This window comes from Panthera leo, chromosome B3, assembly GCF_018350215.1.
Source record: "Panthera leo isolate Ple1 chromosome B3, P.leo_Ple1_pat1.1, whole genome shotgun sequence".
Lineage (NCBI taxonomy): Eukaryota > Metazoa > Chordata > Mammalia > Carnivora > Felidae > Panthera > Panthera leo.
This window is the reverse complement of record NC_056684.1, coordinates 6,068,820-6,096,496: the sequence shown is the minus strand read 5'-3', so window position 1 is coordinate 6,096,496 and position 27,677 is coordinate 6,068,820. Positions and strand designations below refer to the sequence as shown.

The window sequence follows — 27,677 nt, the reverse complement described above, 5'->3', positions numbered from 1 at the left end:
GGAGCCCCCGTGTCCCCAGCACAGAAGACGTGTTCTGAGTGGTCTTCTCCCGGTTGGAAGTTCCAGGCTGCTCTCTGTCCCACGTAACCCTGGGCTTGCTGCACAGAAACAGGAATCGCCAGGGCTCAGTGGAGCCAAGGGAGTTCAAAAGAGGAAGCTGCAGTCAGCCCGGTCCCCATGCCTCTTTGTGGTCAGCTGTCAAATTCTTTACTCCCTCTCCGGGAATCCAGCCCTACCCCTCCTTGGGGAGGTGGTGTCGCTGGGGCTGGGAGTCAGGAAGCAGGCAGGAACTGTAAGACCAGGCGCTCATTCCAGCCCTGCCCTCCGAGAGACCAAGGCAAGTCAGTCAACCGCCCCCGCCCCCCACCCCCAGCCCCTTCGTGGGTTCTTTATGAAGCTGCTGTTAGGCTGGGACCCGGAGACCCCGGCAGGGCTCACGAACTAAAGCACCACACACAAAACCGAAGGCGGTGGCAGACAGAAGAAATTTCTTGCCTTCCCCGTATAATAATAAAGTCCTCTCTTGCTACTCAGTGCATTTCTGCTTACTCACCAGGGCCGAGCTCTGGTGGTTCCTGGAACAGCCACATCCCCAGGTCTGCTCTGAAACTCAGCCAGTGCCCAACGGTCCTCACCGTGAGTGGGGAGATGCACCAGAGTCGCACAGAGGCCCGGCGTGTCCCAAGGAGCAGCTTCTGGGGACTCCTGGTGGGGGTCCCGGTCCACAGTTCTGAATTGGGCCTCAGGGGCTCTAAAAAGCCTTCACACCTGTCATGTTCTCAAATCTGACTCGTGTCTTGTAAATCAAAACAAGTAAAAACTCCCATTCTTCCCTTCAGAGTCTCATTTATTATAAAATGGTTTTACAAAAGTCTAAAACTATGCCAAGCTTCCCACTTCCCACCATATACATAAGACCATTTAAAACACAACCCGGTTGCCACTCACTGTTGTGTGTCCAGCACCGGCTGAACCCCAGCACTGTGGGCACCCGCACGCAGGTCTGGGACCAGAATTGCCTTTTGGGAACTCTCAAGCCAAAAGATGGCAATCCGGTACCGGAGCTCAAAGAAATGAGGGGCAGGAATTTACAGATGAAAAAAAAGGAGTCCGATCCACTGGGGCCGGTGGCCCAGGTTCGCTGATCCCCGCTGTGTCAAGATCAGGACCCGGATTTGGAGGGAGAGCTAAAGGCCGTCTTTCACGAAGCGAAGGGGGTTGACCGTGCCCGGGAGCGGGCTCAGCCTCCCTGCGAGGCGGGCTCTGCGCACAGCCTACAGCGGGTTTCTCCGGACGTCGATCATGCCCGAGCTGGCCCGGCGCGGGTCCCGCCGGGGCTTGGGCAGGGGCCCGGTGTTCCAGGGCAGGCCCGCCTCACCCACGGGGGGCGCCCGCCCCCCTAGGGGCTCCTCGGCGCCGCCCTGCTCCTCACCGCACAGGCTGGAGCGCTTCCACGTCAGCGGCAGCGGGGCCCGGACCAAGTCCCGCACCTCGTCCCGGGCGCGGGGGCCCCCCTCAGGGAGGGACTGCTGCCAGAGAAGCTCGGGCACGGGGCGCAGCTCCTCTTCGTTTCCGGGAGCCGGTCTGCTCTCCAGGCACAGGGCCCTCTTCTCCCCACCTGTCACCGAGACCAACGACGCTCGTCAGAAACGGAGGCCTCAGCTCCCCTGTGGGAGATGCCCACGGAAGAGCGGAGGTTAGAGGGGTTCCCAAGCCTTCCCGGAGGCCGGCCCAAACCGGGTCAGGTGAGCCTCACCCCTGCTCTGGCCCGCCGCACTCAGGCTACTGAGCTTCTGTTTCAGTTCCTGGTTCATCCACAGGTGGCGGCCCAGCTCCTTCTCCAGCGCTTGGATCCTGGTCTCATACTGCCTCCTGCTGTCCGCTAGCCCCTCGCCGAGGTGATCTAGACGGGAGGGGACACGGAGGAAGGCCGGGAGGGGCGGAGGAGGAAGACGGGGAGGGGCCGAGGAGGAAGGCGGGGAGGGGCCGCGGGCGGGGGCGCCTCACCTCGGCTCTGCTGGAGGAGAAGCTGCATGTTCTGCTCGTGCTCCTTCTGCTGCAGGGTCAGCTGGCGGTCCATCTCCAGGCGCTGGCGCTCCAGGGCCACCTCCAGCCAGTAGACCAGCCTCTGCTGCTCCTCCAGCTGCATCTCCAGCTCGGAGAAGGCGATCTGCTGCTGGTGCTGCTCCTCTCGGAGCGTCACGACCTGTCCCAAGACCCAGCCGGGCTCAGCCCCCAGCGCGGATCATTCCCGACCGGAGCGGCAGCTATTCAGGTACTCGGCAAACTTGTAGCTACCGCCCCCCACGGGCGGACGTCACTAAGGAATCACCAGGGTGTCCCGCTGAGACAAGACCTGGCCTCCCACACCTTCTCAACAGTGTTCTAGGCAGGGATTTCCAAATGACAAGAGTCAGCTGTCAAGAGGAAGCTTACTTCCTACCCCTGCCTCAAGCTCCTTCCGAGTCCCAGACTCCTAAGCCAGCGGGCGGAGCCTTGCTGAGGCCCAGCTTCTCAAGCTCCGCCCTACTGACATTTCAGGCAGGGAGTCTGTGGTTGTGGGGACCTGTCCTGCCTGCTGTAGGGTTAGCAGCATCCCTGGTCTCTACCCTCATGGCTGTGAGGACCGGAAGCATCTCCAGACTCAGCTAGATGTCCCCTGGGGGAAAACCATCCCTGCTGAGAACCACCGATCTGGGTGCACTGAAGGGGCCAGGAGGCCGGAAAGTGGGGGGAGAGGAGACCGGGTCTTCGTTTCACTAAGAAAGTTAGGGTTTAAGGAGGAGAGTCTGAGGCAGCCCTAGAGACTGGAGCAGGCCCTGATTCTGTCCCCGCATCTGGGAGGAAACAGACCCCCGTCGGGAGCTGCCAGCAGACCCCTCCCCCACACAAGTACCAGACGGAGGTGGCGGAGGGCCCGGGAGCCGGTGACCCACCTTGTCAAAATACTTGCAGAGCAGGGCTCTGGTCTCCGAGGACGAGAGGTAGCTGAGCTTGGCCATGAGGTTCATCTCACACTGGGACAGCAAGGAGGCCGACGCCCGCAGCACCCGCTGGCGGCACGTGATGGCCTCATTCTTGTATTCGATGGCAGCATCCAGGGCCTCGATGGCCTCGTCCAGCTGGAACAGCGTCCGCTCCTCCTGTGGGACACGGGCGGGCGTGGAAGGGGAGGCCCGGGTGCCCACACCACGCACACCCACTCCCCGGATGACGGCCCTGGGCAGACGGCACCAGCACCCAGCCACGGGGGAGACGCTCTGTCGCCTCATCCTGAGCTCACAGCACATCCAAAGTGTCCCTGACTGGTATGGCAGGGACAGGAAGCTTCCGTCACAGCCCCGACCCCGGGGGAGGCCAGGCTCTGCTGACGGGCTGCTCTCTGGTGTATCGCCTGTCGCGTGATCTACAGAAGCACAGAGCGCTCTACGCCAAACAGAAGATACGGCGGGTCTGCTACGGGCACCAGAGGGGCCACCGGGGTGAGTTTATTGCAAGAAGGCTCTCTCTGCTGCTCAGGGACTGGCCACGAGGCGCAGGGACGTGCTGCCACCGCTCATTCCCACACGGGGAGCCGAGGCGCGGACGCGCGGGCTGACACGGCTCAGGACACAGAGCGCCCCCAGGGTCCAGCCGGGCAGGAACCGCGAGGGCCAAGTCCGTGCGTCCCTGCTGCGGGGGCCGCAGCGGGAGGAAGGGCCAGGCCAGCACGCCCGCTGCGGCCACCCCACGCCCTGGGTCTCACTCGCAGGGAAAGCGTGTCGGGGAGCAGCAGGGCCCGGCCCTGGGCCCGGCCGAGGCTGGGCAGGCTGCGGAGGTCCGGGCCGCGGGGCTCACCTCGGGCGACAGCAGGCTGCCCCTCCTCAGCTTGCCGTCGATGTCCAGGCGCTGCTTCAGCAGCGAGTCCTTCTCCTGGCGCAGGGCGTCGATCTCCCCGCGGAGCCGCTGCTGGCTCTGGGCGCTGCCCTGCCGCAGCTGCCCGCTCTTCTCCGACAGCTCCTTCTCCAGGTGCTCCAGCCGGCTGGACACTCGCACGATGTCCTCGCTGAGGGCCTGGGGGCGGCGCCACTGGGGGTCAGGGAGGGGGCGGCCCCACCCTCGCAGAGGTCACAGAAGCGGCCCAGCCACGGGATGCTACGGAGGCTGCGGGCCTTTCCCTCAAGAGCCCTACAATCCGGGAGTACCGCCCGGCGGGAGGGCCCGGCTCTCGACTCTGCGGCGGCTCGGCCAGTGGGGCCGGTGGGACCAGAGCCTCGGAGGAGGGACCCCCAGAGACGGCCCCGAAGGATCCCAGCAAGCATGGGAAAAGGCACTCCTGGCAGAAAGGGGGCAGCACCGGACAATCCAGCAGCGCCCTGAACCCTGCTGGACTTCAGAGCACTCTGGACCCCCGTGGGCAGAGTCCGATCACCTGCTCTGGGTCTGACATCCCCCCCTTTTCCACCGTCCTGGCACCACTGTGATTCCACCGGCCGAAGAGGGCACTGGCTCAGAAGCTCCTTACTCAAGAGGAAGCAGTGGCGCAGGGGGGACAGAGTACTGCTCAGCGGGGAGGCCGCCGTCTGCCCAGGTCTGTCGGCCTCCAGCGCCTGTGAGGCCTGCGTCTCCTTGGTCATCCCCCTTTCCACACCTGCTGTTCCTTGTTTCCTGCACGGCCCCCAGCAAGTGCAGAGGGCGAAACGAAGGGGACGGAGCCTCACGTGGCTGGAACTTGCCCGGCAGGGACATCACCCGGAAGAGCCTCCCCTGGCAGGGTTGTCACCGGGAGGGACCTCCACGGGAGGGGGCCACCCGATGGCCTCTCACCCGGCAGGACCTCACCCGGCACAAACCCCGCTGGCGGGGCCTCACCTGACTGGACCGCAGGCGCTTGCTCTCCAGCCCCGTCTTCTCCTGCATCAGGGCCTCCTTCTTGGCCAGGATGGCCTCCCGCTTGTGGAGCTCCTCCCCCAACTCCTCCAGTGCCCGCCGCTGCTGCAGGACCTTTTCCATCTCCTGGTCCAGCCACTTCTTCTGCTCCTCGATCTTCTGACGGGGGTGGGGGAGGGAACTCAGCTCTCACCCCTGGCCCCACGGGCCCCCGCCCGGGGTCAGTGGGGGAGAAGGGTGCGCCCCCCCCCTCCCATCCCCCACCTCCGCTGCGCCCCAGGGGGACCGAGGCAGCCGACGGGGGCTCCGGGGACGCCGGCCTGGCCCGGCCCACCTGCTGCTGCTCCAGGCTGACCACAGAGCCGTTGCTGCCGCTGCGCCGCTTCCTCTGGAACGCCGCGATCTCTTCCGTCTTGATCTTCAGGATCTTTTGCTGCTGCTCGTGCCGCCGCTCCAGCTCCTGGGGATGCGCCCGGCGAGCAGCTCAGGGGCAGGGTCCCAGGGGGACGGGGGGGGGGGCCGCGTCTCCCCAGAGCCCCTCCGGAGATGGCCTCGCCACCCACGTCTCCCTGGGACTGGGCTCCTGCGGGCCGCCGGCCGCGGGCACGGCTCACCTCCTGAGTCCCGCCCGCCTCGCGTGCCCTCCGGCTCTCCTCATTGTCAGGGGCGAGGACAAACTCAGGGAGGCCGAGCCGCCAGCTCGGGAGGTCCCGCGGCCGCGAGTCCCGGCGACCCCGGGCGCCCCCGACCCGACCCGACCTTGACACGGTGCTGCCGCTTGTTCATCTCGGTCTCCAGGCGCCGCTTCTGCTCCGTCTCCTCGCGAAGCCGCCTCTGCAGCTGCCCCTGCTGCTGCCGCATGAGCTGCACGTGCCTCTCGAGCTCCTGCAGCCGCTTCTCGCTCTGGGCCGACAGCGACGCCAGCCGCTCGGTCGCCTGCTTCTTTTCCTTCAGCACCTGGACCGACACAGCCTCGGCTGGGCCACCACGAGATGGCACCACCCCCGACACTCAACCAGGGCGGGCAGGACCGCAGGACGATGGACGGAGAGAGGGACGGACGGAAGGGCAAACAGGCCAGTGGGTAATGGACTAATGACGGCAAAAGATGGTGGCTACCAGGACATTTTCTCTGTACGAGGCACACATCACGTGCTCTGTGGGTATCAAATGATCCTAACAATCCTATGGAAAAAATAGGATTATCATTATCCCTACTTTGCAGATGAGGAAACTGAGGCACAGAGAGCTCAGGAAACTTGACCAAGGGCACAAGGCTACTAAGTGGCAGGGCTGGGATTCAAACCCAAGCAGTCAGGCTCCAGAGCCCGTGCCCTTGACCATTCTACCGAACTGTCTCTTAGACAGCTGAGCTGAGGAAGGGAGGCGGGAAGGGAGGGGGGGAAGACGGATGGACAGACAGCTATAAAGTTTGGTGGATGGAAGGGTGGGTGGACAGATGGATGGGATCATACAAGGGTGAAAAACAGGGTGGGGGCGCCTGGGTGGCTCAGTCAGTTAAGCGTCCGACTTCAGTTCAGGTCATGATCTCAACAGTTCGTGAGATGGAACCCTGGCGCTGGGCTCTGCGCTGACAGCCCGGAGCCTGCTTGGGATTCTCTCTCCCTCTCTCTCTGACCCTGCCCCACTCACACTTTCTCTAATAAAGAAATCGATCTTAACGACAAAACAGATAATACATGGATCAATAAAAGGCCATAGAAAGACGAACGGATAGATGGATAAACGGACAGTTAGTCACATCAACTGATAAAACGTGTTGGGGAAGGTCAGCAAAAGGATGTGGTCTCCCATTGACCCATGAGCTGGACCCGGGCGATCAGAGGCTCCTCACCCCCTTCCCTGTCCTTGGAATGTGGGCCACACTTGGCTTTCCTGCTCCCAGAGGCAGCTCCAAGGACACGGCCTCGAGAGGGTGACGAGGCGCTGAGAACGCTGCGTGTACACGACTGAACCCGCGTAGACCTTTTCATGAACTTCTAAGATACAGCAGGTGGGCCCGGGGATCCACTCATCCTGCTGCCACCCAAGACGAGCCTTGTAAATAAGTTCCCTTTGCTGATTAAACCTGCGACTTCCCCACGGGGAGTGGCTGCCTCTTTCATAGCTTCCCCCGCCCTCTGCATGCGGGGACCGGTTTAAAGTGACATCCGGGAAGCTCGCGAGCAGATTGCCACGGAAAATGGCAGCAGGCGAAACCCGGAGTCGGCCAGAGACCTGGGTGGGGAGAGGTGGCCCCTATGCCAGACGCTCACGGATGGCCGCATGAGCATGGGGGCATCCTTAAAATGCTGATTTAGGGGCTGGTTTGGGAAGCTGCACGGCACGCCGGGGCAAAGAAGGAAGAGGTAAGGCTATTCTGCTGCCCACTGGGCTGGAGTGCGGGGTAAGGGGTGTGGGGTAAAGACCTTATAAAGCTACGAGGGCACAAGATGCCTCTGATTGACATCCGGGTGCTTGTGACAAAGCCTGATTCAGATGCTAAGAGCTGGAGTCTCTGAGAAGGTGAGGAGGATGAGGAGGTAACTGAGGAGGAAACAGACAAGATGCCCCATGTCTTCTGACCCTGACACAAAGGAAAAATTTCCTTTACTTTTTATTTTTTTTAAGTTTATTTATTTTGAGAGAGCATGAGCGTGTGAGCTGGGGAGGGGCGGAAAGAGAGGAAGACAGAGAATCCCAGGCAGGCTCCACGCTGTCAGCGCAGAGCCCGACGCAGGGCGCAATCCATGAACCGGGAGATCATGACCTGAATCGAGATCAAGAGTCAGACACTCAACCAACTGAGCCACCCAGCGCCCCACAAAGGACAAATTTAAATAGCAATTACCCCAAACTCCTTGAAGAAAACTTGCATGCTTTGTCCCTTGAATTTGTAAGTCTTAGCAATTCTTAGTAAATCTTAGTCTTTGAAATATAAACACCCCAGGACATGACCAAAGCATTGCCCACAGAGACTGAAAAAGGCAAAGTGGGGCGGGGACCTTTTAAAATACAGACTGCTGGGGCACCTGGGTGGCTCAGTCGGTTGAGCATCGGACTTCAACTCAGCTGATGATCTCACGGTTCGGGAGTTTGAGCCCTGTGTCAGGCTTTGCACTGACTGCACGCAGCCTGCTTTAGTTTCTCTGCCTCCCTCTCTGCCCCTCCCTGCTTGCGCACGCTCTCTCAAAAATAAACATTTAAAAAATTAAAATAAAACACGATAAAATGCAGACTGCTGGAGGAGTTCCCTTGTCCAAAATCCAGTCCACAGCCTCTGAAAGATCACGAATATCAATAAAAGCTCCAGCCATGTGAGCGGGCTGGTTCATGGCTGGAGCACTGAAATGAAAGCCAAGAGAGTTGTAGGAGGCCGCTAAGCTCACCTCATCTCATGGATGCAACTAGAAAACACATGGGAGCAAACAACCCAGAAAACAACCAGAAGACAGGCAGAACAAACCAAACTAAATGAAGAGAAGACACCCGTGGAAGAGGGTGGGAAGGGCGGAGACACGGTGGGAGCTAGATGGACCACAGGACCGTCCATGGGAAAGGGGGACACCAAGGAAGCAGAGAAGGGACAAAAACAGACCCTCACACCAGGGAGCCTGCCCGGGGAAGATCAATCACCCTAACATTTGGCTCTGAAAACCAGAGGGGCCAAATTTTGAGAGTTCTTAAAAGTAGTGGGACTTAAAGCATGGAACTTTAGGAGTGCCGGGGTGGCTCAGTCAGTTAAGCATCCAACTCCTGATTTCGGCTCAGGTCGTGATCTCAGTCATGAGACCGAGTCCTATGTAAGGCTCTGTACTAAGCATGGAGCCTGCTTAAGATTCCCTCTCTTTCCCCTCTGCCCCTCCCTGCTTCACGCACACTCTCTCTCTCAAAATAAATAAATAAATAAAAATTAGAATTTTAAAACTCAGCGGGCTCAGGTCTGGGAGAACCCAAGGGCCACAGGAAGTGGAGTCCCACCCTTAAAGAGACAGCACAACACACAGGCATGGAGATACAGACAGAAGCAGGAGTTTGAAAAATGCCCAGGGCGTATGGAGGGACAGTCATTTACTAATCTGGAGGGACAGACATCACTGAGGGACTCCTCCAGGAACAGAGGACCTGGCAGGTGCCATTTCCAGGCTCTGCCCGCCCCCCCCCCCCCAGCATCAACACACAGCCCCTCGTGGGGGCCAGCGCGACACCAACACTCACTGCCTAACTTACACTGAGCCTCATCCCACGGCGCAGCAGATCTGCCCCTGCAGCCAGACCTGCCTCAGTCCCAGCAAGACAGGACTCCTCCCCCAGAAGGCGGGCGCAAACCTTGCAGACACCACGCACCCCGCACTTTACAGATCCACCTCCTCCGCCCCCGTGGCGGGTCCTGGACATAGTAGCAGGAGGTCCCCTCTCACAAGAGGACAGCTCACAAACCTCGCTAAAACTGGACGCCCTGCCCCTGTGCACGTCGCAGACCCGTCCGCTCATATGCTCTGGGCCAGAGCCCATCCAACCCAGGCCACAGCCTGGCAGTGTGGAAGCAGCCCCCACAGAGGCCGGCACTACTCCAAAGTGACTCCTGCCCCAGAGAGATGGGAAGACAACCACACTAGTCTGACTGCGGCGCCAGCAGTGGGCTGGGGGCAGACAGATGGTCTTGCTGGAGGCCGTGCGCATCCACAAAAGCTTCTCGGGAAAACACAGGGAAAGGGCCCTGCAGTTCGGTGCTTCCACGGCTCTGGCAAATCCCTGATCTGACTCAAGCCCGGCATGGCCCCAGACTGGCCCACTAACGGCACAGGGACCAAACTCTGCCCACGGCAGACAAAGAGAGCCCCTGCAGACCACTGGACAGATGGCAAAAGCGGCCACAACAGTCAGGTGCACACGATGCACACGTGAGATATTTGTGAAGCACCAGGTTCTGGTGAACGGGGGACACTGCACTACAGGACCTCTTCCTCATGAGGCCACACTTTCAAGAGCAGAGGATGTAGCTGGCTTTCCTAACACACAAAACCCGACCCAGAGTTAGACAAAATGAGGAGACAGAGGGATGTGTCCCAGATGGAAGGACAGGACAAAATCACAGCAAGAGGCCGAAACAAAACAGAAATAAGTAATATGCCTGATAGAGGATTTAAAGTAACAGTCATAAAGATACTCACTGGACTTGAGAAAAGAGTGGAGGACATCAGTGAGACCCTGAACAAAGAGACAGAAAACATAAAAAGAGAACCAACCAGAAATGAAGAACACAATAAATGAAACTAAAAAGACACTAGGGGGAATAAATAGCAGACTAGAAGAAGCAGAAGAATGGATGAGGACAGAGTAATGGAAAGTAATCAAGCTGAGCAGGTGAGAGAAAAAAATTATGCAAAATGAAAACAGATTTAGGGAACTCGGCGACTCCATCAAGTGTGGCAACATTGGCATTATAAGGATCCCAGAAAGAAAAGAGAGAAAAGGGCAGAAAATTTATTTCAAGACCTGATACCTGAAAACTTCCTGAAGCTGGGGAAGGAAACAGATATCCAGATCTAGAGGTACAGAAATCGCCCCATAAAATCAACTCAAGGAGGCCCACACCAAGACACTGAGTAATTAAAATGGCAAAAAGTAGTGATGGAGGATTTTAAAAGCATCAAGAGAAAACAGTCACATACAAGAGAAACCCCATGAGACCATCAGCTGATTTTTCAGCAAAAACTTTGCAGGCCAGAAGGGAATGGCATTCACAGCACTGAAAGGAAAAGTCTGCAGCCAAGAATAATCTACCCCGTAACACCACCATTCAGGATAGGAGGAGAGAGAAAGAATTTCCCAAACAAAAGCTAAAGGAGTTCACAACCACTAAACCAGCTCTGCAAGAAATGTTAAATGGGACTCTTTCAGTGGAAAGAAAAGATCATAAGTAAGAGTAAGAAAAGTAGGAAGCATGAAAGAAGTAAAAATAAGTATATCTGTAAAAATTAGTCAGGGGACTCACAAAGTAAAAGGTTGTAAAGTATGACATCATAAATCCTAAAATGTGGTGGGGAGAAGAGTAAAGAATGGGCTCAAACTTAACCGACCGTCAACTTAATATAGACTGCTATTTGTAGAAGAGGTTAGATATAAACCTAACGGTAACCACAAATCAAATACCAGGAATAGATATGCAAAAAATAAAGAGGAACGAATTCAAGTATATCATTAAAGAAAGCCAACAAACTGGGAAGAAAAGAGCAAAAGAATAAAGAAACTGAGAGGAACTATAAAAAACAACAATAAAATGGCAATAAATACATACCTATCAAAAATTACTTTGAATGTAAATGGACTAAATGCTCCAATCAAAAGACACAGTATTGGGGCACCTGGATGGTTCAGTTGGTTAAGTACTCGACTTCAGCTGAGGTCATAATCTCATGGTTCATGAGTTCAAGCCCCGCATCAGGCTCTCTGCTGTCAGTGCAGAGCCTGCTTCGGATCCTTTGTTCCCCTCTCTCTCTCTCTCTCTGCCGCGCTCTCCCTTCCTCTCTCTCAAAAATAAGAAAACATTAAAAAAAAAAAAAAAGACACAGTGTGACATGTATTAAAGAAACAAGACCCACTATATACTGCCTAAAAGAGACTTATTTCAGACCTAAAGACACCTGCATATTGAAAGTGAGGGGATGGTGGGATGCCTGGGTGGCTCAGTCACTTGAGTGTCCAACCCTTAGTTTCGGTTCAGGTCATGGTCTCATGGTTCATGGGTTTGAGCCTCACATTGGGATCCACTCTGTCATCGCAAAGCCTGCTTGGGATTCTCTCTCTCTCCCTCTCTGCCCCTCCCCTGATCATGCTCACTCTCGCTCTCTCTCTCAAAATAAATAAACTTAAAAAAAAAAAGTGAGGGGATGGATGTGATAAGAAAGCTGGGGTAGTAATGTATTCTATCAGACAATATAGACTTTAAAACAAAGATTGTAACAAGAACAAGGAAGGACATTACGTAGTCATTAAGGGAACAATCCAACAAGACAGAACAATCGTAAATATTTATGCACCCAACATGGAAGCACCCAACACATAAAGCAGTTGATAACAAAAAGTAATTAATTAATAGTAATACAATAATAATAGGGGACTTTAACACCCCACTTACATTCATGGACAGATCATCCGAACAGAAAATCAACAAGGAAACAGTGGCTTTGAATGACACACTGGACCAGATGGACTTAACAGATATATTCAAAACATTTCATCCTAAAACAGCAGAATACACATTCTTTTCAAGTGCACATGGAACATTCTCCAGAACAGATCACACATTAGGCCACAGAACCAGTCTCAACAAATTCCAAAGATCAAAGTCCTACCATGCATCTTTTCTGACCATAACTAAAAATCAACCACAAGAAAAAATCCGGAAAGAACACAAATACATGGAGGTTAAATATGCTACTAAACAATGAGTGAGCCAACCAAGAAATCAACAACCTATATGGAGACAAATGAAAATGAAAACACAATCAACATACATGGAGACAAATGAAAATGAAAACACAATGGTCCAAAACCTTTGGGATGCCACAAAAACTGTTCTAAGAGGGAAGTTTATGGCAACACAAGCCTACCTCAAAAAGAAAAAAATCTCACATCAACAATCTAACCTTATACCTAAAGGAGCAAGAAAGAGAACAGACAAAATCCAAAACCAGCAGAAGGAAGGAAATAATAAAGATTAGAGCAGAAATAAAATAGAGACTAAAAAAAATAGAACAGATCAATGAAACCAGGAGCTGGTTCCTCGAAAAAAATCGACAAAATTGATAAACCTTTAGCCAAACCTATCAAAAAGAAAGCAGGGGAGGGACTCAAAATCAGAAATGAAAGAAGAAAAATAATAAGTGACACCACAGAAATTATACAAAGGATGGTAAAGAGAATATTAAGAAACATGATACACCAGCAAATTGAACAACCCAGAAGAAACGGATAAATTTCTAGACACATAACCTACCAAAACTAATCACCAAGAAATAAAATTTGAACAGACTGATTACCAGCAATGGAATTGAATTGGTAATTAAAAAAAAAAAAAAAAAAAAAAAAAAACAAAACTCCCAGCAAACAAAAGTCCGGGATCAGATGGCTTCACAGGAGAATTCTACCAAACATTTAAAGACGAGTGATACCTATTGTTCTCAAACTATTCCAAAAAATAGAGGAAGGAAAGCCTCCAAATCCGTTCTGAGGCCAGCATTACCCTGATACCAAAACGAGTCAAAGACATGACCAAAAAAAGAGAACTACATGCCAATATCTCTGATGAACATAGACAAAAAAATCCTCAACAAAGTACTAGCAAACCAAACCCAACAATGTATGTAAAAAATTATTCACCATGATGAGGTAGGATTTACTCCTGAGGTGCAAGGGGTGGTTCAACAGTCACAAATCAATGTGACACATTACATCAATAAGAGAAAACAACCATACGATCGTTTCAATAGATGCAGAAAAAGCATTGGACAAAGTACAACATCTATTTATGATAAAAATCCTCTACAAAGTAGGTTTAGAGAGAACATACCTCATCATAATAAAGGCCATATATGAAAAACCCACAGCTAACATCATGCTTAATGATGAAAAACTGAGAGCTTTTCCCCTGTGGTCAGTAATAAGGAAAGTATGTCCACTCTCATCACTTTTATTCCACATAGTACTAGAAGTCCTAGCCACTGCGAGCAGACCAGAAATAAAAGGCACCCAAGTTGGTAAGGAAAAAGTAAAACTCCTATATGCAGATGACATGATACTATATATAGAAAACCCTAAAAATTCCACCAAAACACTACTAGAACTGATAAATTAATTCAGTAAGATCACAGGATACAAAATTATACAAAAATCTGTTGCATTTCTATACACTAATGATGAAGCAGCAGAAAGAGAAATTAAGAAAACCCTTTCATTTACAACTGCACCAAATAATAATAAAATATGTAGGAATAAACTTATTCAAAGAGGAGAAAGACCTATACTCTGAAAACTATAAATCACTGACGAAAGAAACTGAAGATAACACAAACCAATGCAAAGACATTCCACGCTCATTGATTGGAAGAACAAATATTATTAAAATGTCTATACTACCTAAAGCAACCTACAGATTTAATATAATCCCTACCAAAATGCCAACTGAATTTTTCTCAGAGCTAGAACAAACAATCCTAAAATTTGTATGGAACCATGAAAGACCCCAAATAGCCAAAGCAATCTTGAAAATGAAAAACAAAGCTGTGGGTATCACAACTCCAGATTTCATGTTACATTACAAAGCTGTAGTGATCAAAACAGTATGGTACTGGCACAAAAATAGACACATAGATCAATAAAACAGAATAGAGAGCTCCGAAATAAATCCACACTTATGTGGTCAATGTTTAACAAAGGAGGCAAGAATATACAATGGGGAAAATAGTTTCTTCCACAAATGGTGCTGGGAAAACTGGACCGTCACATGCAAAAGAATGAACCTGGACCACTTTCTTACACCATCCACAAAAATAAACTCAAAATGGATTAAGGACCTAAATGTGAGACCTGAAACCATAAAAGTCCTAGAAGAGCACACAGGCAGTAACATCTCTGACATCAACTTCTTTCTAGATAGATCCCCTGAGGCAAGGAAAACAAGCAAAAATAAACTATTGGGATTTCATAAAAATAAAAAGCTTGTGCAAAACAAACAGTAAACAAAACTAAAAGGCAACCTATGGAATGGGAGGAGATATTTGCAAATGACATTTACAATCAAGAGTTAGCATCCAAAATACATGAAGAACTTACCCAACTCAACACAAAAAAATACTCCCATCAAAAATAGGCAGAAGACATGAACAAACATTTCTCCAAAGAAAACAGGCAGACGGTCAACAGACACACGAAAAGACGCTCAACATGACTGATCATCAGGGAAATACAAATCAAAACCACAATGAGGTATCACCTCACACCTGTCAGAATGGCTTGATGTAAAAAGACAAGAAATAAGTGTTGGTGAGGATGGGGCGGGGGGAGGAACCCTCATGCACTGATGGTGGGAATGCTAATTGGTGCAGCCACTGTGGAAAACAGTATGGAGGTTCCTCAAAAAATTAAAAACAGAATTACCATATGATCCAGTAATCACACTACTAGGCATTTACCCAAAGAAAATGAAAACACTAGTTTGAAAGGATATAAGCACCTTATGTTTACTACAGCGTAATTTACAATAGCCAAGATATGGAAGCAACCCAAGTGTCCACCGATAGATGAAGGGATAAAGATGTGGTGTATATGTACAATGGAATATTACTCAGGCATAAAAAAGGGATGAGATCTCGCCATCTGCAACAACATGGATGGACCTGGAGGGTTTCATGCTAAGTGAAATATGAGAAACGCAAATACTGTATGATTTTGCTTATATGTGGAATCCAGAGAACAAGTAGCACAAACAGACCCATAAATACAGAGGACAAACTCACGGTGGCCAGAGGGGAGGGGGAGGCGGCCCGGGTGAAGGCGAGTGGGAGGTACAGGCTTCCAGTTATGGAATGAATAACTCATGGGGCAAGACACAGCATAGGGGATAAAGTCAATGGGATTGTAACAACGTTGTGTGGTGACCGATGGTAGCTACACTTGCCGTGAGCACAGCATAGGTACACACTTGGTGCATCACTGTGTTGTGCACCTGAAACTAATGTAACACGTCAACTATACTTCAAAAAAAAAAACAAAACAAAACAACCCAGCAGACTACAGTAGTAACAGATAAAACCACTCTGGCTGGGTGGACTAAAGTACTCCCCCAGGCTTTCATACATGTGAGTGATCAACCAGTAGGGCCCGTGCTCCATATGCCAGACTGGGGCCTCTTGCCAAGGCACCCAATCCCGTCGAGGTATGGAAGTCATGGGAAACAGCCACTGTCTCAACTCTCACCATGGAGCCACGTGCTGTGCTGCTGAGAACACCAAGCCCCACCACGCCTGGGAAAGGGATGGTCTACCAGAACTTGCCTAGGGTGTCCCATCTGGATGGGTGAGTTACTTCGAGGGGACTCCTCGGTCTCCACTGGGATCCTGTTGTCCTGCTACAAGCCCGACCTGGTGAAACGCACTAGACGCGGAATGGTAAATGTGCCACTGGGAGAGGGAAGAAGGTGGGAGTCCTGGTTGGGCACATCCCCCAGTCCATCTCTTCACGCCTGGCAGAGCTGCCTCCCCCAGCCAACACGTACGGTACGCACGACCAGGTCAATATCCTAAAGCTGCGAACTTCCCTCTCCTCAAGGCCAGGCGGACGCTGTTTTCCAACAGTACGATCGTTTGGCCGCCATCTTGGTTCCCTCCACTGGGCTGGAGGACAGTATAGCACACAGAGAAGCCCTTACTAAATTCATCTAGCAAGCTTAAATGACAGCCAAAGAAGCCTGTCCTCAACACTGAAAGGTCTCTGATGAGAACAGCTATCCTCCAAAATAGAATGGCCTTGGACATTACTGTCCTACGAGGAGGCCCCTGTGCCATTATCCAAACACAACGTTGTGTGTTCGGCTAACGTGTGATCCTTGTTGAATCTAGTTGACCCATGAGCTGGGTGGACCCAGGTGATCAGAGGCTCCTCACTCCCCCCCCTGTCCTTGGAACGTGGGCTCTGCTCGCCTTTCCCACTCCCCGAGGCGGCTCTAAGGACACGACCTTGAGAGAGTGATGTGGCGCTGAGAACGCTGCGTGTACACACGACTGAACGCCGTTCAGGGAGCCTCACAAACTTTTAAGATGTGGTGCGCGGGTGCGGGGATCCACTCCCCTTGCTGCCGCCAAGACAAGACTGGTATGCAAGCTCCCTTGCTTAGGAAACCTTTCTACTTGGGGTGGCTGCCTCTTTCTTTGGTCTCTCCCTGCCCTCTGCACGCAGGCACCCATTTCAGGTTACACCCAGGAAGCTCCGGAGGGGGGGGGGGTTACCAACCAACAGCGTGATAGACAGATGTTCGAGTCAGACAGACTGACGGCCCGAGGGGTAGACAGAGAAGACGGGACGGAGAGAGAAGTGGCCGGGGAGCTGGGGGGGAGGGGAGGGGGGCTGCATGAGGAAGGGGTAGCTTGCTTTCGATGCCCACCCTTCCCCCCTCACTGGGCTGCAGGCAGCACTGGCCTCCCTGCCTCTGCTGTGTTTACAGCTGAGACACCCCGCTCAGCGCTGCTGACTTCTGTGTAACACCGGCCTCACCCTGGGAGTCGGAGGTCGTTCCCCAAGGCAGCCAGGGGCTGGGCCACGAGGGCCTGAGCGCCCACGGGTGCCGGTGAACCTGGCCTCGGGGCCCGCCTGGCTTGATCCCGGGCCCCCAGCCACTGCCCCGGGATCCCCGTACTGACCTGCACCTGGCTCTGGGCGACAGCGACCCTCTTGCGGAACTCCTGGAGCCGGGACCGCTCGCCGGCGTCCTGGGGCTCCCTGCCCTCCAGCTCCCGCAGCTGCCTCTGGCTTTCGCTCAGCTCCGCCCGCACCTGCTCCGCCTCCTGCTCCAGCTCCCGGATGTGCCGGCTGTGCTGCCGGTTCAGGGCCTGGGCCGCCTTGCCTGGAAGAAAGAGCGGGGGCCTCATCAGCACAGGCAGCGCCTCTCCCCCAAGGGGACCATCGCTCGGCTCCCCTGGGAGGGGTTCCAGACCTCTGTCAGCCATGGTCACCTGTGGGGGTTTTGCCAAGCCTCTGTACCACTGGTACCGTGAGTTATTTACTGTATTTTCCTTTAAGCCGCTTACTTTTTCAATTAAAATTAGCCTCATCCATAGCAATGACCCATAGAAATTAGGGGTTAAACTGGCTTTATTTTTTTAAATGTTTGTTTTTGTGAGAGAGAGAGAGAGAGAGAGAGAAAGAGAGAATGCACGTGCATGTACGCAGGGAAGGGGCAGAGAGAGGGGGAGACAGAGAATCCCAAGCCGGCTCCGCGCTGCCAGCACAGAGCCTGACTCGGGACTCAAACTCACGAGACGTGAGATCGCGATCTGAGCCGAAGTCAAGAGTCGGAAGCTTCATCGACTGAGCCTCCCAGGCCACCCCTAAATTGGCTTTATTTTCACCTGCCACCTACTAACAAATACACACGGTTGGGCCTGCATGTAATTAAGCCTCCAGAACTGACTTTCATTGGCGGGAAATCTGGCGAGCGGAGGGACGAGTTAAATACCACCACAAGGAAGCCAATGGGCAAGTCCTGAACACGAGGGGTTTGGGACAGTCTCCAGGACTGTGAGGAGACAGGAGAAGGGACGCTTTAGAGACCTCACGAGCACGGTGTGGGACATGTGTGGAGCCGGGTGCCAGCAAATCAGCTGTCCACGGACTCTGCCAAAGACCTGAGGGAACAGGCTTGTGCTCTGGGCGTGGGGGGGACGTGGAGCTTCGTTAGACGTGCTCGTGGCACGTCGGTTAACGTGTCCAAAAAGAGGCAAACTGAACGGTGTGGGGGTGAGATGACAAGATGCCTGGGATTTGCTTCAAAACACCTCAGCGAAGACAAAAGAGACAAAGGAAAGGGATGTATGGGAGAACCTCGTGACGCTAAATCTGGGTGACGGGCGCACGGGGCCCTGCTGTGCCAGCCTTCCTCCTCTTGTGTTTGAAATTCTTCATGATGCATTTTGTAAACGTTTATTTATTTTTGAGAGACAGACAGACAGACAGACACAGAATCCGAAGCAGGCTCCAGGCTCCGAGCTGTCCGCACAGAGCCCGACGTGGGGCTCGAACCCACGAACCGTGAGATCGTGACCTGAGCCGAAGTCAGACGCTCAACCGACTGAGCCACCCAGGCGTCCCTTCATAATGCATTTTGTAATAAATACACGACCCTTCAAATAAAAAGGCTCAGCTGCTTCTTTACATGTGTCACCAGTCGCGGACGTAGCATGATTTGGGGCCATTGTTTGCACCCTAAGAGTAGGGGATCCTGTGCCCAGCAAGGTGCCTAACACGGCAGGCAACTGACAAATACAACTACCGCTACCACGAATAGGTATTGCTTTCTGAGAACCGGTCTTAGCGCTTCAGCTGAATGAAGTCCCTTCAACGGCCCAAAAAGCAGGTACAATTACTAGCCCCACTTTAGAGAGAAGGAAACAGAGCCACAGAGGGGCTATTCTACTTGCTCAAGGTCACACAGCCCCAAGAGGCTGAGTCGGCTACCACACTAAGCCACCTGGTCCCCGCTCCTAACCACCCTCGGGCGGGAGGCCCGCCCGAAGGCCCACTGCCTCACCTGTGCGGACCAGCTCGCCAATGAGCTCCTCCTTCATGCGGATGTTGATGGCCAGCTCCCGGATCTTCTGTTGGGCTTGGGCCAGCCGCCGCTCAGAGGCCGTGGCAGCTGGGGTCCGGCGGGGCCGCGCCAGGGCCTTGCTCCCACCGGCTACTGTAACAAGCCCGCCGTCAAGGCCACCACCCCAACGATCAGTGGGGCAGGTGGGGGGGGGGGGGGGGAGGCACGCCCCGGGCAGGGGCGGCGAGGCATGGCGTGTGGCCCGTCTGGGACAGCCAGTCCAGGATCACGGAGGGGAGGGTCAGAGCCCTCTCTGCACCAGGCCCAGCTCACCTCTGGGCCCCGGGATGGCTGCACCCGGTTCTTCGGGGGGAAGCTCTGGGCCCTTCCCGGCACATGGACTTCCTGGGCGGGCCCCCACCCTCTGGCTCCACTTGTTGATCCCGTTCCTGGAAGACAGAAGCAGGACTCAGAGGAAGGAAGAGAGGCCACTGTGGTCTTCTGTCCTCTCAGGGTCAATGGAGCCTCGGGGCGTCGGCCTGGCAGAACCGAGGCCAGGGGGCTGGGCTGTTGGGGGCACCGAAGGCCGCCGTGAAGGCCGAGAACCAGGAGGCCCGGGGCCCACCCTGTGGCGTACTCACCCCACCGGTTCCAAGCCCACAGTCCCCATCTGCTCTCCCCACCGGACGGGGCAACATAGGTGAGGGCTCCCTGAGACCACAGTGGGGTCCTCCTCCAGCCCAGCCTGGGTCCCGAGGTGCTTTGGGTCAGGTGGGCAGCTGGTCCCACTCACCTGCGCAGGTGTGGGGGCCGCAGGGGCGGCTGCCCCTCCTCCTGCCCCTCCTCCTGCTCCTCCTCCTCCGAGGCAGCTGAAGAGCCGCTCCCCTGGCTGTCTGCCTCTGCCAGCAGCTGGGCCCCAGCCTCTCTGCCATTTGTCACCTGCTAGGGGAGTGCCAGGGTTTCAGGATAGAAAGCACCCAGGGCACCGTCCATCAGCCATTTTCCATCATCAGTCTTTGCTCGTGCCTATGTCCGGCCCTGCCCGCCCTCCTCACAGCCCTGCCAATCCCAAGCGAGAGTAGGAGCTTCCTCCCAACCTGCCAGCGCCTCCTCCCCTGTGGCGCCCATAGCACCTGGGACTCCACGGGTGACAGTTTGCCCTATCTTTGTATACAGCTCACCAGCAGCGCCCTGCCAGAGTGGTGGATGTATACCAGACTCCGGTCAAACTCACACCCTCCCTCCCCGCAATGCCTTGGGCTTTTACAGCTGAGATGACCCAGAACTTTCAGGAAGATGCAGGACAGCCTTTGTCCAGAAGGTCCCAAGTGACTAGAAGGCCGGGCTCAGGGAGATTAGGGCTCATGGAAAAGTATACTTGCAAAGACAGAAGGGGTGGCCTCAGAGGTGATAAGCCCCCCGTCTCTGGAGGTGTGCAAGCTTTCCATCCAGCGCCTGAAGCCCAACTCCCTCTGTAACCTCCTCACTTCAAAAATCTCCAGCCAGCCCAGGGATGCCCAGTGGTACCAGACCCTTCCGAGCGGCCCTACAGAGTCCCCCAAATTTTGGCCCTTTCTCTAGGAGCACTGGAAAGGGGTATCTCACAGCTGGTCCCGGGAAAGGCTGGATACATTCGGCAGCACCGCCCTTCCCCTGCCCGAGCCTGTCCAACGCGAGACACCCGGCCTCGCCACCTCCTCACCTCTCCCCAGTTCTCAGGGCCAACTTCATCTCCAGGAAGGCAGACGGGGGGCACCATGCCCAGCATGTGGCCGTGGGCACCGCCGAGGGGGGCTGTGTGAGGCCGGGGCGCAAAGGAGCCGGCAGACAGGCCCTGTAGGAGCCCTGGGGCCCCCCAGCCAGGCCGCACCAGCTCTAGCCGCAGCCGAAGCTCCGCCATTTCCTGCTGCTGCTCCCGAAGCCGGTCGCTCTGGAAGACACGTTCCGGGTGCTGATGGGGGGTGCGGACGGGGAGGGTGCCGGGATGCTGGCAGGCAGAAGTGCGGGAAACTGAAGAAAGGGGCCACCCCACCCTCTCTCGGCTAAAACTGAGGAGGGCCAGATACCTCTGACCACTTGTTGCCCAAACACACACACGCACACCAGTTGGTCAGGGTCAAGCTCTCACCCCACCCAGCTAGCTCCAGGCCAGTCCTCCACGTTCATGCCAGTCACTGCCGCCAGAGGGCGCCGGGAGCAATGCTGACCCAGTTGCCTTGGGACGACGGGGGGACCCGTCCGACTGCCCCTCCAGTCCCACCTCTCATCCAGGGTCATGGCCGTCAGGCACAACCACCCGCACCATTCTCTTCCTCACCTCCACGCTGTCGCTCAGTTGTGCCCCCTCCATCTCTTCCCACCCTGCCAGAAGCCCGCCCTGGCTGACTCCCCCTTCTCCCCGGAAGCTCAGCTCGATTTCACCTTGAGGAAGCCTGCCCCCACCTGCAGTTTGTACTGCTCCATGGCGTCCTCCAGGGCCGCCAGAAAGTCTCGGTTCTCCTCCTCCAGCCGGGCCACCTGGCTCTGCAGGGCGAGCAACTGCAGTGCCCCATCTTCCTATGATAGGGGCAAGGAGAGAGGCTTCAGGGGCGGGAGCCGGCGGACAAGCCTGCCTGTCTCTGGGACACCCGGCCCTCTCTCTGCCCTGCCAGGGGTTCCCCTAGTCCAGCTTGCTACTCTGCTGCAAGCCCTGCCTGCAGTGGGGCCCCAGAGCCCACCCAGCCTGTGGTCCCCTCTGCAAGCTATTTGGGCCATCTCTTGGATTATGAATCATACTTTTATTAACAATAACAGCGGCATCACTATTATTGGGAACCCACTGAGGCTCCACTAGCGTGCTGCGCTGGGCACTTGGTGCACCTTCGGCCCTTACAACAAGCCTAGGAGGTAGGTACCCACGTTATCCCTGTTTCACAGACAGAGACCCTGAGACTCGGGAGGGTAAAGGACGTGGTCAAGGTCATCAGAATCGCCTCTGAATCCGGAATGCGCTGCGCTGACGGACAAGGGGCAGGGGCGCCGCTGGCCGTATGAAGACGGCTCCCTTCCCCGCTCCCTCCCTCCCCGGGGCCACACCTGGCCCTTGGCCACCTTCGGCCCGCCGCCGGGCCCCTGCGTGGCCTGCTCCTCGGCGGAGGCGCTCTCGATGCCGCTGTCGGGCCCGGAGGCGGAGCTCAGGGCGCTGCGCTCCCCCTCGACGGCGCACAGCCAGTCGCGCACCTTGCGGGCGGCGGCGCCGGGCAGCCCCGGCTCCGCCTGCAGCTCGCGCAGGAGGCTGTAGGCGGCGTCGGTGCGGGCCCGGTAGCGCGCGCACTCGGCGCCCAGGCGGGCGGCGGCCGCGGCGGCGGCGGGGGCGGCGGGGGCGGCGGCGGGGCCGGGGGCGCGCCGTCCGCGGTGGATGATGCGCGTCTCCGAGCGGTGGCGCGGGGGGCCGCGCGCGCCGGCCGCCGCCTCCTCGGGCGCGCGCTCGGCCTCGGGCCGCCAGTTGACCGTGGCGCGGTTGCGGATGTTCTGGGCGCGGCTGGCGTAGTTGAGGGTGTTGAGGGTCTCGTCGAAGTCGGAGGAGGAGGGGCTGACGCAGGCGATCATCACCGTCTTGGCGTTCCCGCCTAGCGAGTCTTTGAGGATCCTGAGGACGCCGGGTGGGGGCGCGTCAGGGGCGCCGGAGCGCCAGGACGCGCCCGGCCCCGGGACCCTGATTCGTCGCCCGGGGGGCCTCGGAGCGGTGGGCGGCGCGGCCGGGAAGCCAGAGGGGCCCCACCCCCTCCTCGCCTCGCCTCCCGCCGCCCCCTGACCCCCAGCGGCCGGAGAGGGGCCCCTGCTCCCGTGGGGCCGCAGGCCGCAGGGCCCTCACCGGGTGATCTTGGAGTCCCGGTAGGGGATGTGGCTGCCGCGGCGCTGGGGGTCGCCCAGGGCGCTGATGACGTTGCCCAGCGCCAGGAGGCTGCTGTTGATCTGGATGCTCTCCTTGAGCCGCTCGCCCGTGCTGCCCGTCTTGAGCACCCGCTCCGAGCCCGCCAGGTCCACGAAGTGGAACTTGGAGACCAGCAGCTGGCCCGCGGGGGGTCGCGGCAGGCGGCTGGGGGCGCGCCCCCGCTGCTCCAGGGTCACCGTGAAGACGGTGTGTGAGCGGCTGGACAGGCGGTTGAGGTGTGTGGCGCCCGTGTGCCGCGCCGCGTTGCCCATCTCCAGGAGGCTCAGCACCTCGTCCAGGCCCTCCACGTCCACCTCCTTGACGCCACACAGCACTGAGGACACGCGAGGCTGTGAGCCCAGCGCGGGGGCAGCCCGGGACTGGCCAGGAGGGCAGGCAGAGCAGGGCTAGCCCTTTCCAGCTCTTCCCGACTCAGATGCCCCTTCCCCATGCCTGACAGGCAGGGGCGGGGCGGGTCCTGCCCATCCTGGCTCCGGCCCCAGGGGCTCCCGCTTGCCCGTGCCCACCTTGCACTCTGGGTACAGAAGTATATACCGAACTCAGGGGAGACGGGAGAAAGGAAGGCAAAACCTTCCAGGGCTCGGGTTTCCCAGTTAGGAGGTAGCCCTCCCAGACAGGGGAGCCACCCCTCGGCAGGTGAAGCCGCATCAAGCCACACGTCCCACTCCCGGCCAGTGGAGGCCCCAGGAGCTCCTCACCAACATTTCCGCGGTCATCTTCCCGCAGCTGGATGTCACGGCTGGCGGTGCCCACCTCCAGCAGATCTCGGAACTCCTCCTTATACACTTCCAGGTAGGACACGTGCACCAGACAGTCAAGCAGGTCATTTTCATCGATCAGCTTGAAGGCTTCAGCCATGGCCCGTGGGATGATGCCCTGCTCGTCCTCGTGAAGGGAGGCTGGGGAGACACGGCAGAGCCTCCTGCCACCATGCCTTCAGCGGACATGGCTCGAGGCCCCAGGGCCCCAGCCAGCAGCTGGAGGGCAGGGCTCCAGCGTGAGCGTCGCAGCGGAGGCCAGGACGGCTGGGTAGCCTGAGCCAGACCACCCTCCAGGAAGGTCAGGCGGAATTATGGAACTTCAGAGTTGGCAGCAACCTCTCAAGGTTCGGCCAACCCCTTTCATGAAGTAATAAGCATCCCCTCCACCACATCTCTGCTAGATCATCAGATACCCTTGGCTTGATTACTCCCCGGGTCAGGGAGCTCATTACTATAGTCTACGCTCAGTTAGCTAAAGGACCTGCTAAATTTATCCCAAGGAAGTAATAAGAGGGTGTTCAGAACAGCACTCTTCGTAACTTCAAAAGAATGCAAACATCCTAAGAGTCCATCCTACGATCCAATAGGGACCTGGTTAAATAAGTTAACTTAGATACACAATGGAATGCCAAGCCACCATTAAAAAATCAGCTTGGAGGGGCGCCTGCGTGGCTCAGTCGGTTGAGTGTCCGACTTCAGCTCAGGTCATGATCTCTTGTGGGTTCGAGCCCCACGTCGGGCTCTGTGCTGCCAGCTCGGAGCCTGGAGCCTGCTCTGTATTCTATGTCTCCCTCCCTCTCTGCCCCTCCCCAGCTCACACTCTGTCGCTCGCTCTCAAAAATAAACATTAATTTTTTTTTAAATTAGCTTGAATATTTAATGATCTAGAGACATGTGTATGATATGTTGTAAGAAAAAAGCAGGCTATAAAAGCACAGGTACAATATAATCCAGTTTTTAAAAGGTAAAATGATTTTCTCAGAGAAATCGGAATGGTATCAGGGTGAGTGATTTCTGGAAAGTACCAAATGCTCGTGTTTGTATTTTCCTAATTTTCTACGGCACACCTGTATGCGTTTGTAACCTAAGAGAGAGAACGTTTGTGCTACTTAACGTGGGGCAGTTCCTTCCACTGGCCCAAAGCATCCCTCCCAAACGAACGCTCCAGGGCCTCACTGAACTGCCGGCCCCCTTGCCGGGCAGCAGCCAAACTCGGCTCTTCCAGAACAACCCCCCCTCCCACTACTCTGACTAGAACACGGGTCCCTGAGCCGTGTCAGCCATCCTGACGACCTCCAGAGACCGGCCGACCTGCCCCGCCCTTCCTCCCCCTGAGGTCCCCGGAGCCACACAGTGTGACCCCATCTCTGTGGAGGTGCAAAAGGCTCCCCACGTCAAGGACTCTTCCTTCCCGTCCTGGTCCGCCTCCCGACACGGCCGCTCCCACCCGGGGCCGCAGGTCAGATTGGGAACCCGGCTCGCCTTGGACGGGGGTATGGCAGCAGGAACGCAGGGGCAGAGGTTGGGGAGACTCCACAAGGACGCGGGGCCTCCCGCCGGGTCACTCACCCACACTGGCCTCCCCCATGGTGTACGTCTTCCCGGAGCCCGTCTGACCGTAGGCAAAGACCGTGGCGTTGAAGCCCTCAAAGAAAGCCTCGAGGAGGGGCTGCACGCAGGCCTGGTACACGGCCTCCTGCCCCGTGTCCTCATCCAGCACCACGTGGAAGCCAAAGTGGCGGTCTCGACCAAGGGTGACGCGGCTGTGCCCCGGCTCCACCCTCAGGCAGCTCTGGTGCCCGTGCAGCAGCTCCTTGGGCAGCAGCGGCCGGACCCTCAAGGCCACCCTCACTGGGGCGTCCTCGGCCCCCGGCAGCCTCTGGGCCTCCAGCCCCATGCTGGGGGAGGGCAGCTCCCGGTCCTGTAGAGAGAGGAAGAGGCCCCTGGCCGTCAGCACCTGCAGGTGACCCGGAGCCAGATCCCGGGGCTCCCGGACCTTGGAGACATGGAAGGGAGGGGGCCTGGTGTCCGAATACTGCGAGGGCCACACGCGGTCCTACACGGTAACGCTGCGTGGTTCCCGTCACTGGCAAAAGAAGGCCCCCAACTCCTCCACTTGACTCCCAAGGGCTTCCGTGTTCCAGCCGCACCCCTCCCCGGTGACCCCATCTCCTAGAACACGCACGCTCCACCACCACCACATCAGGGAGCCCCTTTCCCTGATACCCACCAGGGTCTCCATCACCTCCGCCCTTGTCCCCTCACACCCCCCTGCCCCGCCTTCTTCAAAAAAGCCAGATCCTTCGAGACCAAACTCCTACCACCACACCTGCCAATTCCATCTCCTAGATATCTCTCAAGTGCACCCGCTTCTCCCCATCTTATTGCCAAAGCCCCGCTCCCCGCCACTGACATCTCCACAGGATGGCCGTGACCAGCTTCCTCACTGTTCTGTCTCCAACGCAGCAACCAGGAGCATCTTACAAAATTGCAAATGCAATCATGTTACCCTCCTGCTGACACTCTCCCAAGAGAGGCTCCCCACCGCCATCCAAACTTTAACAGCCCTGCCTACCTTGTCTGCTCCCCTCCTGCACCCCACCCCGTGTTGCCCAAGGCTCCTCATTTCTCTGGTCTTGGACTGGCCCCCTCTCCCTCAGGGAGCCAGGGAAGCGCCTCTGCTCCGTGTCCGCACCGCGGCGCACACACGACGCCCGGTGACGCTCCCACCCGCCACTGGCCACTCTGTGGCAGAGGGAGCTGGGAGGCAGGGACCCTGCGTCTCCCTTCCTGCTGGATCTCCACCGCCCAGCACAAGGTCGGACGCTTAGTAGCTGCCCAACAGTGATGATGAAACTGCATCCAAAAAACTCTCCCCGTCCCCGTTCTCTTCTCATCACGGTCCACACCGCCTCCTACCCACCCGGCCCGCGGCACTTGGTTTGTCACTACTGAACTTCTCTGAGCACACGTAACGGTTCGTCCCTTCCCTCACTCAATCCTCCAGTCCCTTGCTGGGTGCCCGGCCCTGGGGACACAGCGGTAACTATCGCGCAATACAGTGGGCGCCTCGGCTCGCCCCGCACCCTGAGCTCTTCCAGCGCTCGGGACACAGAACTCCGCGCACCCAAGGCTCCGGGACAACTGCACGGGTGCGGTCTGGCGCGAGAGGAGGCGGGCACGCGACAGGATCTCTCGGAGTTTGGGAAAGTGATTACACATGCGGGCCCGACTCTCCCAGCGTCGGCGCTCGCCCCTGCCGGCCAGGCCCGGGATGCTGGCCTCAGGCCCCCGATTTAGGGAAGGGGGCGCTTCCGCCCGCTCAAGGAGGGGCCTCCAGGAGGCTGATATGCAAGGATCGGGGCTCCTCGTGCTCGGTCCAGTGCTCCCCAAGTGCCGGCTCCCGCTGCCACCCGGCCCAGGCCTGCGCAGGGAGGGGGCGAGCGCGCGCCTCCCCCGCCCCCCTCCTCGACCTCCACCCCTCCCGGGCCCAAACCCACCTGCTCGGGTGGGAGCACAGACCCCCAGGGGTGCAGTCAGACTCCGAGCCTCCGCGCGGCGCGCTCCGATGCCGTCATCGGGACCCCCGCCCCCCAAAACATCCCGCCCCTCGCCCGCAGCTCCGCCCGCCTGGGAACTCGGGGGCGGAGGCGCGAGCCGGGCGGCGCCGTGGAGTCGGTCCGCAGACAGGGCGGGGTCAGGGCTGGAGGGGCGGGGATTGGGCGGGGCCTTGTCCGAGGGCGCGGCAGGGGTGTGGGGCGGCCAATCGGGTTGCCGGAGCCGCGCTCTGATTCCAGCGCAGACTTGC

At 56.7% G+C, this 27,677-nt stretch overlaps 1 protein-coding gene and 1 non-coding gene across 2 annotated transcripts; both read right to left on the bottom strand.

Annotated features, from left to right (window-relative positions):
• Positions 1–14: 14 nt before the first annotated feature.
• On the bottom strand, positions 15–27,450 carry KIF7 (kinesin family member 7). The gene is made up of 20 exons (XM_042941018.1): positions 27,370–27,450; positions 25,439–25,790; positions 23,807–24,007; positions 23,028–23,421; positions 22,250–22,802; positions 21,617–21,730; positions 20,877–21,104; positions 19,968–20,116; positions 19,508–19,623; positions 19,175–19,327; positions 17,289–17,491; positions 5,629–5,826; positions 5,204–5,329; positions 4,852–5,028; positions 3,838–4,053; positions 2,937–3,143; positions 2,008–2,206; positions 1,757–1,903; positions 554–1,618; positions 15–98 (listed from the first exon to the last, which is right to left on the bottom strand). The coding sequence occupies exons 2-19, from the start codon at positions 25,764–25,766 to the stop codon at positions 1,275–1,277; spliced, it is 4,053 nt and encodes a 1,350-aa protein (XP_042796952.1). The 5' UTR covers positions 25,767–25,790; positions 27,370–27,450; the 3' UTR covers positions 15–98; positions 554–1,274.
• TRNAR-UCG lies at positions 18,646–18,730 on the bottom strand. The gene has a single exon. It is a non-coding gene; the product is annotated as a tRNA-Arg (tRNA).
• Positions 27,451–27,677: the final 227 nt, after the last annotated feature.